This window comes from Saccopteryx leptura, chromosome 1 (genome assembly GCF_036850995.1).
Source record: "Saccopteryx leptura isolate mSacLep1 chromosome 1, mSacLep1_pri_phased_curated, whole genome shotgun sequence".
In the NCBI taxonomy this organism is placed as follows: domain Eukaryota; kingdom Metazoa; phylum Chordata; class Mammalia; order Chiroptera; family Emballonuridae; genus Saccopteryx; species Saccopteryx leptura.
This window is the reverse complement of record NC_089503.1, coordinates 247,226,514-247,239,423: the sequence shown is the minus strand read 5'-3', so window position 1 is coordinate 247,239,423 and position 12,910 is coordinate 247,226,514. Positions and strand designations below refer to the sequence as shown.

General features: G+C 47.0%; 1 protein-coding gene across 4 annotated transcripts in view; it reads right to left on the bottom strand.

The window, feature by feature from the left end:
- Positions 1 to 12,910, bottom strand: part of CHAF1A (chromatin assembly factor 1 subunit A) — a 47,444-nt gene that overhangs the window by 9,191 nt on the left and 25,343 nt on the right. For all 4 annotated transcript variants that reach the window (XM_066344331.1, XM_066344314.1, XM_066344324.1 and 1 more), the window contains 6 exons: positions 9,021 to 9,247; positions 8,348 to 8,516; positions 8,087 to 8,167; positions 7,536 to 7,628; positions 2,732 to 2,984; positions 1,678 to 2,168 (listed from right to left, as the gene is read on the bottom strand). In XM_066344331.1, coding sequence (XP_066200428.1) covers positions 1,678 to 2,168; positions 2,732 to 2,984; positions 7,536 to 7,628; positions 8,087 to 8,167; positions 8,348 to 8,516; positions 9,021 to 9,247 — 1,314 coding nt within the window. The remainder of the gene's footprint in view (positions 1 to 1,677; positions 2,169 to 2,731; positions 2,985 to 7,535; positions 7,629 to 8,086; positions 8,168 to 8,347; positions 8,517 to 9,020; positions 9,248 to 12,910) is intronic.

Here is a 12,910-nt window from a genome sequence, read left to right as displayed (position 1 = left end):
GCGCTTTCCTCTCTGTCTCTCTCTTCCCCTCCCACAGCCAAGGCTCCATTGGAGCAAACATGGCCCGGGCGCTGGGGATGGCTCCTTGGCCTCTGCCTCAGGCGCTAGAGTGGCTCTGGTCGCAACATGGCGACGCCCAGGATGGGCAGAGCATCGCCCCATGGTGGGCGTGCCGGGTGGATCCCGGTCGGGCGCATGCGGGAGTCTGTCTGACTGTCTCTCCCTGTTTCCAGCTTCAGAAAAATGAAAAAAAAAAAAAAAAAAAGAGAAAAAAAAATTATAAAAGTAAAGTTTTGTATGGCTCAAACACCTATTAAACCTAATAAAGCCATCATTTTGGGCCGAGATCCAAGCAGGGAAGTGTTCCTGGGTCTGGGGTCCGTCTCCTCACCTAGCAGGCTCCCCACAGCACCCAACTGCAACCACAGGCAGGCGGAGCTGTGCATAGAAGTACACACAGGCCTGACCAGGCGGTGGCACAGTGGATAGAGTGTCGGACTAGGATACAGAGGACCCAGGTTAGAGACCCCGAGGTCGCCAGCTTGAACGCAGGCTCATCTGGTTTGAGCAAAAAGCTCACAAGCTTGGACCCAAGGTTGCTGGCTTGAGCAAGGGGTTACTCGGTCTGCTGAAGGCCTGCAGTCAAGGCACATATAGGAAAGCAATCAATGAACTAAGGTGTCGCAATGAAAAACTGATGATTTATGCTTCTCATCTCTCTCTGTTCCTGTCTGTCTGTCCCTACCTATCCCTCTCTCTGACTCTCTCTCTGTCCCTGTAAAAAAAAAAAAAAGAAAAAAGAAGTGCACACAAACAGTGGCTCTGGGGAATGACAATTGATGTTGGACTGTTCTAACGGTCCCTCTTGCTGTGACAGTTTAAGTTTCACAAAGGCCAGACATTCCAAGAGTTATAATTTCTCTTGCCTCCTTGCCCTGATGACAACTTTATTTTCTAAGCCGCAAAGTAACTCATATCAGAGGAGCAGGGGGCATATACCAACTCTCTTCCTTCATCACCACAGGAGACCCAGCTCTTATCACACCTTCACCAAAATATGTAACTCTGTGTAATGCCAGCCTAAAGTGAGTACCCTAAACTGAGGAGCCATCCAGTCATGAAAACACATGAAGGAACCACAAACGTATATTACTAAGTAAAAGAGTCAATCTGAGAAGCCTACATACTGTATGATTCCAACAATGTGACATTCTGGAAAAGACAAAACTATGAAGATAATAAGAGCCAGTGGCTGTCAGGGGTGGGGTGGGGATATGAATAGGCACAACAGAGGACTTTTAGGACAATAAAACTATTTTGTGATACTGTAATAATAGACCCATGTCATCTTAAATTTGTCTAAACCCATAGAATGTACACCACCAAGAGTGAACCCCGGTTAGTTAATGGACTTTGGGGGATGATGTGTCAACGTGGGTTCACCAACTCGAATAAGCATTCTGCTCTGATAGGGGATGTTGGTGGGAAGGCTGTGTGTGTGTGTACTGAGTGGTAAATAATATAGGAAATACCAGCATTACCCTTTTAATTTCAGACAATTTTGTTGCAATTTTGCTATGAATCTAAATCTGCTCTAAAAAATAAAGTGTTAAAAATAAAAAGCCACTTTGAGGGCCTCCTTGTCCCAAATAGGCCTTCAAGCACCCTGGTGCTCACCTGCCCATCATGCCTGCGCTTCTTCATGAACTGGGTGATGCACATGCTGCCCGCTGACTTCCTCTTCAGCGAGATGGGTGTCCCCTGGCTGGGCCCTGCAGTGGGGACGCTGCCACTGTCCTCCCTGGTGGCTGAGGGCACCATGGTGATATAACTCCACTGGCATGGCACAGGCAGGTGCTCCTGATCAAAGCTCTTTAGCACCTGTGGGTGGACGTACCAGCACATCCTAAAATCAGGCCTCTTCTCATACACTGAGTTCTCAGAAATAATCCGCTTGAGCCTGGCCTTGGAGGGGACTGTGTTGTCCTCGCTGGTGGTGGGGGTTTGTGGGCGGGAAGAGCTGGGGCTCGGTGGGCTGGCAGAGCTGTTCTCAGGACTGCCAGTGTCCTTGCTAAGCAGTCCTTGGCGGCACCACTCCTGAAATTCCTGGATGATCACTTTTCTTCCATTCACGTTCCCATGCAGCAGTGGGATCAACCGGGCCAAGACTGGAGGGAAAAGGAGGAGACATGGGTGGGTGCCAGACAAAGTTCCTAAACTTGTCACGAAGATTGAGGGACACAATCAGCTTCAGGTGGCCTTTTACGGATAGATTTAAGACACATGAACTTGCTTAGCAAGAGATTCTGTGAAGCCCAAACCTCACAATGCAGATTCATTCAGATCAATTATCATGTCTGACTTTATGTACCTGTGTTGTTTCCTTAATAATGACCATTATGCTCTCATTTTGAGTCACTGATCCTCCCCAGCTCTGAAGGGTGAGAAGGCACAGACGTTAGGGATGGGAGTGACTCTCAGCTAAGCACTCTGGGCCTGTGTCCCTGTTGGTAAAACAGGCTAATTATACTAACTGTACTGCTGATGTAAATATCACAGAAGACACAGATGTGCCCAGTGAATGCTGGCCTTTATGATTTGTTGAAAGGACCTTTTTAAAGTATTAATCCAATGCCTTAGAAGTCTCCTGCTCTTGGCCCTGTACCAAACTGGGCCTTGGAGCAGGTGGGAGCCCGACCCTCTTCTGCCCCTGCCCCAAGCCAGCACTCACTGTGCTGGTCCCTCTTCTCTTTCTTTGAGGTCTTGGGCGTCTGCTCCTCCTCGGAGGGGACTGTCTCTAGAAGGCATGCTGTGAACTGCTCCAGCACCTTCAGGTCAGCACTGCTATCCTTGTCCGCAGCCCAGATGCAGCCGATCTTCACAGGTTGGAGCACACGGAACCGTTTCCCCTTGGCTAAAAACTCGTCCCACTCCTTGGCCATCAGCTTCTGGCGGACCTTGTGGTTCTCAGGGTCAGCATACTCCTTGGAGGTGAGAGAACAGACACTTACTCAGGGTCCCCACTCCCTTCTACTGGCACTGCCACCTAAATTTCGGAAACAGTAAAGGAAAGAGTGTGTGGGCCTAACCAGGTGGTGGCGAAGTGGATAGAGCGTTGGACTGGGACGGAGAAGACCCAGTTCGAGACCCCGAGGTTGCCAGCTTGAGCGCAGGCTAATTTGGTTCGAGCAAGGCTCACCAGCTTGAGCCCAAGGTCACTAACACTAGCAAGGAGTCACTCAGTCTGCTGTAGCTCCCTGGTCAAGGCACATATGAGAAAAAACATCAGTGAACAACTAAGTTGCTGCAACGAAGAATTGATGCTTCTCATCTCTCTCCCTTCCTGTCTGTCCCTATCTGTCTGTCTGACTCTGTCACCAAAAAAAAAAAAAAAGAGCACGTGGGCACAGTTATTCAGAGTCAGGGACAAGGCAGGAACAACATCTTGGTTTTTTTATTGTTTTTTTTTTTTTTTTTTTTTTTTTACAGAGACAGAAAGTCAGAGAGAGGGATAGACAGGGACAGACAGGAACGGAGAGAGATGAGAAGCATCAATCATTAGTTTTTTCATTGTACATTGCAACAACTTAATTGTACATTGATTGCTTTTTTTTTTTTTTTTTTTGTATTTTTTACAGAGACAGAGAGAGAGTCAGAGAGTAGGATGGATAGGGACACACAGACAGGAACAAAGAGAGATGAGAAGCATCAATCATCAGTTTTTCGTTGCGACACCTTAGTTGTTCATTGATTGCTTTCTCGTATGTGCCTTGACCACAGGCCTTCAGCAGACAGAGTAACCCCTTGCTCATGCCAGCAACCCTGGGTCCAAGCTAGTGAGTTTTGCTCAAACCAGATGAGTCTGTGCTCAAGCTGGCGACCTTGGGGCCTTGAAACTGGGTCCTCCACATCCCAGTCCAACGCTCTATCCACTGCGCCACCGCCTAGTCAGGTTCATTGATTGCTTTCTCATACATGCGTTGACCGTAGGCCTTCAGCAGACCGAGTAACCCCTTGCTCGAGCCAGCGACCTTGGGCTCAAGCTGGTGACCTTGGGGTCTTGAACCTGGGTCTTCCACATCCCAGTGGATGCTCTATCCACTGCGCCACTGCCCGGTCAGGCAAGGAACAACATCTTAATGGCTCCCACTGTATCCTGATTGTCCCTTTTCTAACATTATGGGAGATGAATCATATGAAGAGCTTTTCTAGATTGAATGGTAATTGGGTGTTTCATTTTTTTAAATAATTTTTTTTTTTTTTAGCAAGAGACACACAGAGAAAGGAACAGATAGGGACAGACAGGAAGGTAGAGAGAAGAGAAGCGTCAATTCTTCATTGAGGAACCTTAGTTGTTCATTGATTGCTTTCTCATATGTGCCTTGACTGGGGGGCTACAGCAGAGCGAGTGACTCCTTGCTCAAGCCAGCAATCTTTGGGCTCAAGGCAGCAACCAGGGGGTCATGTGTATGATCCCACGCTAAAGCCACCAAGCCTACACTCAAGCTGGATGAGTCCACACTCAAGCCAGCGACCTTGAGGTTTCGAACCTGGGTCCTCTGCATCCCAGGCCAATGCTCTATCCACTGTGTCATCGCTTGGTCAGATGGGTGTTTTACTTATTTTTTCTATTTTTATTTATTGATTCTAGAGAGGCAGAAAGAGGGAAAGAAAAAGAGAGACAAACAAGCAGACAAAACACTGATCTGTTCTTGTATGTGCCCTGACTGGGAATCAAACACGTAACCTTTCTATATCAGGACAACACTCTAAATAAACAAGGTATTTGGCCAGGACTTGGTGTGTTAGATGCATCTATCTGTCTGGCTGTGACTAAGTCTCAGGTGCACAAGAGTCCTCTATTTTATTTTATTTTTTTTACAGGGTCAGAGAGAGAGAGAGAGAGTCAGAAAGAGGGATAGACAGGGACAGACAGACAGGAACAGAGAGAGACGAGAAGCATCAATCATCAGTTTCTCATTGTGACACCCTAGTTGTCCATTGATTGCTTTCTCATGTGCCCCAACCACGGGCCTTCAGCAGACCGAGTGACCCCTTGCTTGAGCCAGCGACCTTAGGTCCAAGCTGATGAGCTTTTTGCTCAAGCCAGATGAGCCGCACTCAAGCTGGCGACCTCGGGGTCTCAAACCTGGGTCCTCTGCATCTCAGTCCGACACTCTATCTACTGCGCCACCGCCTAGTCAGGCCACAAGAGGCCTCTTAAATACATCCTCGATTTTCAGGTTAACATGTGATCCTGGGAGCTGTTGATTAACCCAAAATCATTCCCAATATAGCCACAAGACCAGACCTCTCCTACACCAAACAACACTACACTTTTTTTTTTGTATTTTTCTGAAACTGGAAATGGGGAGGCAGTCAGACAGACTCCCGCATGTGCCCGAACCGGAATCCACCCAGCACGCCCACCAGGGAGTGATGCTCTGCCCATCCAGGGCGTCGCTCTGTTGCGACCAGAGCCAGTCTAGTGCCCGAGGCAGAGGCCAATGAAGCCATCCCCAGTGCCCGGGCCATCTTTGCTCCAATGGAGCCTTGGCTGCAGGAGGGGAAGAGAGAGATAGAGAGGAAGGAGAGGGGGAGGGGTGGAGAAGCAGATGGGTGCTTCTCCTGTGTGCCCTGGTCAGAAATCGAACCCAGGACTTCCACACACCAGGCCGACGCTCTACCACTGAACCAACTGGCCAGGGCCAACACTACACTTAAAAAAATTTTTTTTGGCCCTGGCCAGTTGGCTCAGTGGTAGAACGTCGGCCCACTGTGTGGATATCCTGGGTTCAATTCTAAGTAAGGGCACATAGGAAAAGCAAACATTTGCTTCTTCATCCCTCCCTCTCCACCACCCCCGACAGCCATGGCTAGACCGATTTGAGCGCATCAGCCCTGGGTGCTAAGGATGGCTCAGTGAAGCCTCTGGTCTCAGGCGCTAAAAATAGCTCAGTTGCCAAGCAACGCCCCAAGATGGACAGACCACAACCCTATTTGTGGACTTGCCAGGTGGATCCCAGTAGGGGCACATGTGGGAGTCTGTCTCTCTGTCTCTCCTCCTTTTACATGGAAAACAAGAAAATATAAAATAAGATTTTTTCATTTATTTATTTTTAGAGAGAGAGAGAGAGAATGGGGGGGTGCGGGGTTACAGAGAAGCGGGAAGCATCAACTCATAGTTGCTCCCTGCATATGCCTTAACTAAGCAAGCTTGGAGTTTCAAACTGGCGACCTCAGCATTCCAGGTCGATTGTATTCACTGCACCACCACAGGTGAGGTGACACTACTAACAAGACAGGTATGCTTATGGGTGCAAAAGACACTAGCTTGTCTCATTGGTCAAAAATGTATACAGGACACGTGCCCTTCCAGTCTGACTCTGAGAGACAAAATCATTCCCCAAGTGTATCATACCTGTCATTGTTTCCCCACTATCCAAACACCACAACTGACAAAGTCTTTAAAGCCCTAAAGATGGCTTCTGAAACATTCAACAATGTGCCCTGGCCAGGTTGCTTAGTTGGTTAGAGTGTCATCCTGGTAAGTCAAGGTTACAGGTTCAATCCCTAGTCGGGGCACATACAACATCAACCAATGAATGCATAAATGAGTGGAGCAACAAAATCGATATTTCTCTCTCTGTCAAATCAATAAAAATTAATTAATTTTTTAAAAATTCAACCAGCCTGACCAGGCGGTGGCGCAGTTGATAGAGCATCGGACTGGGACATGGAGGACCCAGGTTCAAAGCCCCGAGGTCACCAGCTTGAGTGCAGGCTCACCTGGTTTGAGCAAAGCTCACCAGCTTGAGCCCAAAGTCGCTGGTTTGAGAAAGGGGTCACTCGGTCTGCTGTAGCCCTCTGGTCAAAGCACATATGAGAAAGCAATCAATGAACAACTTAAGGTGCCATAACAAAATATTAATGTTTCTCATCTCTCTCCGTTCCTGTCTGTCTGTCCCTCTCTCTCTGTTACAAAAAAATAAGAAGTACAGCCATGTGGCAAAATTTAGAAAGTTGCTGTTTTGGTGGGGTAAACTGGAAGGAGAATGAGAGAACGTTCTGGAGTGATGGAAAGTTCTGTATTTTATTTTGGATGGTGGTTTCAAATGTCAATTATTAAAACTAATGAAAGTAAACAATTAAAATTTGTATATTTTGTTGTATGTTAATTACACTTAAGCTAAAGAAATGTTAAAAAAAGAAAAGTTTGGCAAGCTGACTCATGCACAAATCAGTCAGTCTCTGACCTAGGTTTCTTCTCATGCCTTCCCACCATTAGAAAACTTATCCTACGTTTGCAAGTTCTCCCACTCTCCCAGACAAACTACATCTCATGGTCTAGCATTCCCACAAATGACCACACACTGGGGATCACCTTCATAGCTATGAGCAGCGAGATACATGTGGGATGAGCCATGGGTAGGCTGGGACCCACAGGCACAGGCCTCAGGTCAGCAGCCACCAAGTTCTGGCCCCCGAATGACTACTCTTTTCTGAGCTGGTCACCTCCCTGTGCACCCACTCACCTCAGTTACTCCCTCATCCTCTGACAGGTACCCATGGGGCACGAAAAAACCATCATCCTCATCTTCATCGTCTCCTACTTCATCATCATCATCCTCAAAAAAAAAAAATGGTATGTTCACACATGGAAACAGATTATATACTTCACTGAAAACTTAAATCTGTGTATAGCTAAGAAAGAAAGAAAAAAACAAACATCTTCTGCTCTGCTGTTCCTATGGACAGCAGGATGATCAACCAAGACCCCATAAAATAATCCCATTATACTGCAGTGGGGGTGAGGGTCAAGCAGAACACAAACAAGTTGCCCAGCTAGGCAAGAGGGAGTGGAGGGGAACTGGGGAACCAGAGAGTGGGTGTCCCATCTAGAAGGGGTGACATGTGGGTTAGTGTTGACAAATAAGGTGTTCCGAAAGTTAGAAATCCAGATGTGAAACGTTGGGTGACATTTTCAGACAACTCTGAAGGTGACACAGAAGCTATGTGAATGAATCCAGCCCAGGCTGTTGCAGTTTTCTGGTGGAGGCCATGACCGTTTCAGATCTGCACTTACCCCTTCACTGTGTGAGAGAGACTCTCCCGGCTCCTCTTCTTCCCACTCATCGTCACTGTCCACTTCATAGTCCAGGAGCTTCTGAAAAAACAGACACATAGTGCATCATTGTCATCTTTTGGGGTTGGGAGGAAAAGGCAGAGCAGAACAGCTAAAATACTTATGAAATGAAAGAGACCAGTGTAAACAAAGGTAAACTGAGAAGAAAATGTAGAAAGACAGGCTTTCCTAGACCACAGGCACTTGTGCTTGAATGCTCACCCTGTCTTGGGCCCAGGGGTTCCTTGGATGGATGACTGTTGTTGTCTTATTCCATGTCCCCCAATATGCTGGTCTGTGATTCTCAGAAAACTGCAGGAGCTTCATCCTGCCAAACTTCTTCCTTTCAGGAACACCGTCTACTTTGTTGCTCTCCACAATCACCATGTCACTGAGGAGTAAGACACTGCACTCAGTCACCCAGTCTTCCCAGGGAAGCAGGCCACCAACAGTCTACAAAGGCAGGTAACCATTAAGCAATAGTACTACCTGCTTCTGGAGAAGGGTGAGGGACATTTATTCCAGAGACATAAAGGAGGAGGGAGAAACAAGAGTGTTGCCATGTTGCTGCACCACGGTGCAGCAGGGTTCTGTAGAGCAAATAAATAAGCAAGAACAGGGGAGCACCCCTTCAGGCCAGCATGGAAATGGATCCTTCCCAGGAGAGACTGGGACACTGGGACAAGCAGTCTACACTCCAAAAGCACACTCCAGAGATTTTGGAGGCTCATAGGAAGCCAGGAGAAAGATCAGACGAAGCACAGAAGCTAGGGTCTGAAAGTGGGAGGGAAACTGTCCCAAGGCCAAAGTAGGTCAGCAGAGAACTGGAATCCAGAGCTCTGCTAACTGCACTAACTTTACCAACAGTCAAAGAACAGCCTCCTTGGGCACTAACCTATTAAAAATGTCCACATTCCGGTTAGAAACTGTGGTGGGCCCAGACCTGAGGGGCCGCCGTCCTTTTAGTTCTTTCAAGAAGGAGAAGTCACCACTCTGTTGTTGCAGGAGCTGATCTAACTGATCACAGAGGTCTTGGTCGAAGGCAGTCCGACAAAAAGGGGCAAGGACCATGTTCTCTTTAATTTCAAAAGGAGCAAACTTCCCACAGGAGCCAGCCAGGGTCTGAAATGAAGACAAGATTTGATGGCACACCTGGGAGATAGATGCCACTCAGCAGAGGCATGGATGAGCTACAGCACATTGCTTTTCAGATTCATCCAGGTGAGTAAGCCAAAAGACAGATGCTGTGTAATGACATTAACATGAGTTTCTGGAATTTTCAAAACTACAGGGACAGAGCAGTACTGGCTCACTGTTGGTGGGGGAAGGATGGGACTGACTATGAGGGAGTCATCAGGAGTGATGGAAACACTGTAGATCTTAATTACAGCAGTGGTTGTGTGGCCTCACACATTGTCAAACTCATACATTGGTATTCCTGGAAACAGAATTTTACTGTAAATTATACCTCAAAAAATATAATTTTTTAAAAAGACAAGACTTGAATTCCCAGGTGAGTGACCATTATGATACAAGATGATCTTCAATACAGAGCCGATTTCAACACTGAAGGCTGACATGAACCTGAAACACTGGTGTCTGTGTCCTAAGAACCACCCATTGTAGTCTACAGCCAAATCACCCTGAACACGCTCGATCTGCTCTAATCTTGGAAGAATTACCCACTGTAAAATTCTGGGAGGTTTGATTTCCTTACTCCTTCAGCATCTTTAACGTCTATGCCAGTGAGTCCCAAAGCTGGCAGTACATGAAGGCATGGGAAGTCAAGAGAGTCTCTGTCTATAAAGTTTGACGTGAGAAAGCCAGCCTTTCACACATGCACTCTACCTCCTGAGAGCACACCCGAGCCTTTCCTTTCCCCCTCTTATTCTCCCACAGACATGCATTTCCTAAGGGACCCCACAAAACATGTAACCATAGGAGCAGTGGGCAGCAACAGCTCCTCCAAGGCTAATCCCCTGAACCTGTCTCGAAGGCCCTCTTTTCTCTGACTTCCCAGGGAGCCAAAGCACCCCCCACCTAGGCTCTCATGTTGCTTCTTCCATCCTAAACCCTTCCTTGTTTCATTGCCCCACCTTTAATAAATGTACCCTCAAAGAAAAAACAGAAAATATAAAGAAAGAAAAAGCCAGCCTTCTACCTTTACCTACAAGTCAAGAACAACCAAAGCCAGCAGCCCTCATCGATGCCCCACAACAGGATCATCTGGGAACTGTCAGAAATCCTGATGCCCAACCCAGGCCCATGGCATTCTCTGGAATGGGCCCCAGGCCCCAGCATTCTTTTATTTCAAATTTTTTTTTACTTACTGATTTTAGTGAAAGAGAGAGGGAAAGAGCAAGAGCGAGACACACTGGAACCAAACCAGCAACCTCTGTGCTTCAGGACAATGCTCTAATCACCAAACTATCTGTCCAGGGCAGCCCCAACATTTTTTGTGTGTGTATTATTCTAAAGTGAGAAGGGGGGAGGCAGAAAGACAGACTCCTGCATGTGCCCAACCAGGATCCACCCAGCATGCCCACCAGGGGGAGATGCTCTGCCCATCTGGGGCGTTGCTCTGTTGCAACCAGAGCCATTCTAGCACCTGAGGCAGAGGCCAAGGAGCCATCCTGAGTGCCCAGGCCAACTTTGCTCCAGTGGGGTCTTGGCTGTGGGAGAGGAAGAGAGAGATAGAAAGGAGAGGGGGAAGGGTGGAGGAGCAGATGGGCGCTTCTCCTGTGTACCCTGGCTGGGAATTGAACCTGGGACTTCCACATGCTGGGCTGACACTCTACCGCTGAGCCAACTGGCCAGGGCCAGCATTCTTTAAAGCTCTCTGGATCCTGGCCAGGTAGTTCAGTTGGTTAGAGCATCATCCTAATAAGCCAAGGTTGCTGGTTTGATCCCTGGTCAGGGCACATAAAAGAATCAACCAATGAATGCCTATATCAGTGGTAGTCAACCTGGTCCCTACTAGTGGGCACTCCAGCTTTCATGATGGGCAGTAGCAGAACAACCAAAGTATAAATAAAAAGATAGATTTAACTATAGTAAGTTGTTTTATAAAGATTTATTCTGCCAAACTTAGCGAAAATCCGACATAAAGTACTTGGTAAGTAATTATTATTATATGCTGTAACTCTGCTTTATAAATTTTATAATGTCAAGTTACTTCCCTACTTTATAAATCACCATTACTGTGGAACCTGTGGGTGGTTAGAAAATTTTACTACTAACAGAGATACAAAAGTGGATGGTAGGTATAAAAAGGTTGACTACCGCCTGACCTGTGGTGGTGTGATGGATAAAGCATTGACTAGGAATGCTGAGGTCGCCGGTTCAAAACCCAAGGCACATACAACAGGCAATCAATGAACAACTAAAGTGAAGCAACTATGACTTGATACTTCTTGTTCTCTCCCCTCCTCTCTCTGTAAAATCAATTAAAGCCTGACCTGTGATGGCGCAGTGGATGAAGCGTCGACCTGGAACGCTGAGGTTGCCAATTCAAAACCCTGGTCTTACCTAGTCAAGGCACATATGGGAGATGATGCTTCCTGCTCCTCCCCTTCTCTCTCTCTCTCTCTCTCTCTTTCTCTCCCTCTCTCCCCTCTCTAAAATGAATAAATAAAATCTTTAAAATCAATCAATTAAAAAAAAAAAAGGTTGACTATACCCCTGGCCTAGATGAATGGAAGAACAAATTGCTATTTCTCTCAAAAAAAGTAAAGCTACTGCCCGACCAGGTGGTGGAGCAGTGGATAGAGCATCGGACTGGGATGTAGTGGACCCAGGTTCGAGACTCTGGGGTCACCAGCTTGAGTGCGGACTCATCTGGTTTGACCAAAGCTCACCAGCTTGGACCCAAGGTCGCTGGCTTGAGCAAGAGGTTACTCGGTCTGCTGAAGGCCCATGGCAAAGGCACATATGAGAAAGCAATCAATGAACAACTAAGGCAGCGGTTCTCAACCTGTGTTGAGAACCACAGGTTGAGAACCGCTGAACTAAGGTATCACAACTGATAATTGATGCTTCTCATCTCTCTCCATTCCTGTCTGTCCCTATCTATCCCTCTGACTCTCTCTCTGTCTCTGTAAAGAAAAAAAAAAAGTAAAGCTCCCTGGTGATGCCAATATGCACCGTAGGCCAAGAATCAGCCGACTGTTCTCTACTAGTAAGCATGTACTGGGAACACTGGGCATCCATTTGAGAACCAAAGGCACAGTGAATTCTAGCTAGGCTAAGCTAAAAAACAAAACAAAACACACCAAAAACCTGAAAAAGACTTAGAATGCTTCTATAACCATAGGGAACCTAAGGCTTCCCAACCAAAAGCCAATTGCCATAAAATAAAAATGTTGATATTAAAATAAAAGTTACAATAAAAGACACCATACTGCCTGACCTGGTGGTAATGCAGTGGATAGAGTGTTGGACTGGGATACAAAGGACCCTGGTTCGAAACCTCAAGGTAACTGGCTTGAACATGGGCTTACCAGTTTGAGCGCAGGGTCGTTGGATTGAGCCCAAAGGTAACTGGCTTGAAGCCCAAGGTCCCTGGCTTGAACCCAAGGTCGCTGGCTTGAGCAAGGGGTTACTGGATCTGCTGTAGCCCCGGGTCAAGGCACATATGAGAAAGCAATCAGTGAACAGCTAAAGTGCCACAATAAAGAATTGATGCTTCTCATCTCTCTTCTTCCTGTCTGTCTGTCCCTATCTGTCCCTCTCTCTGTCTCTCTCTCACACACACACACACAAAGAAGACACCATACAAATTAAAAG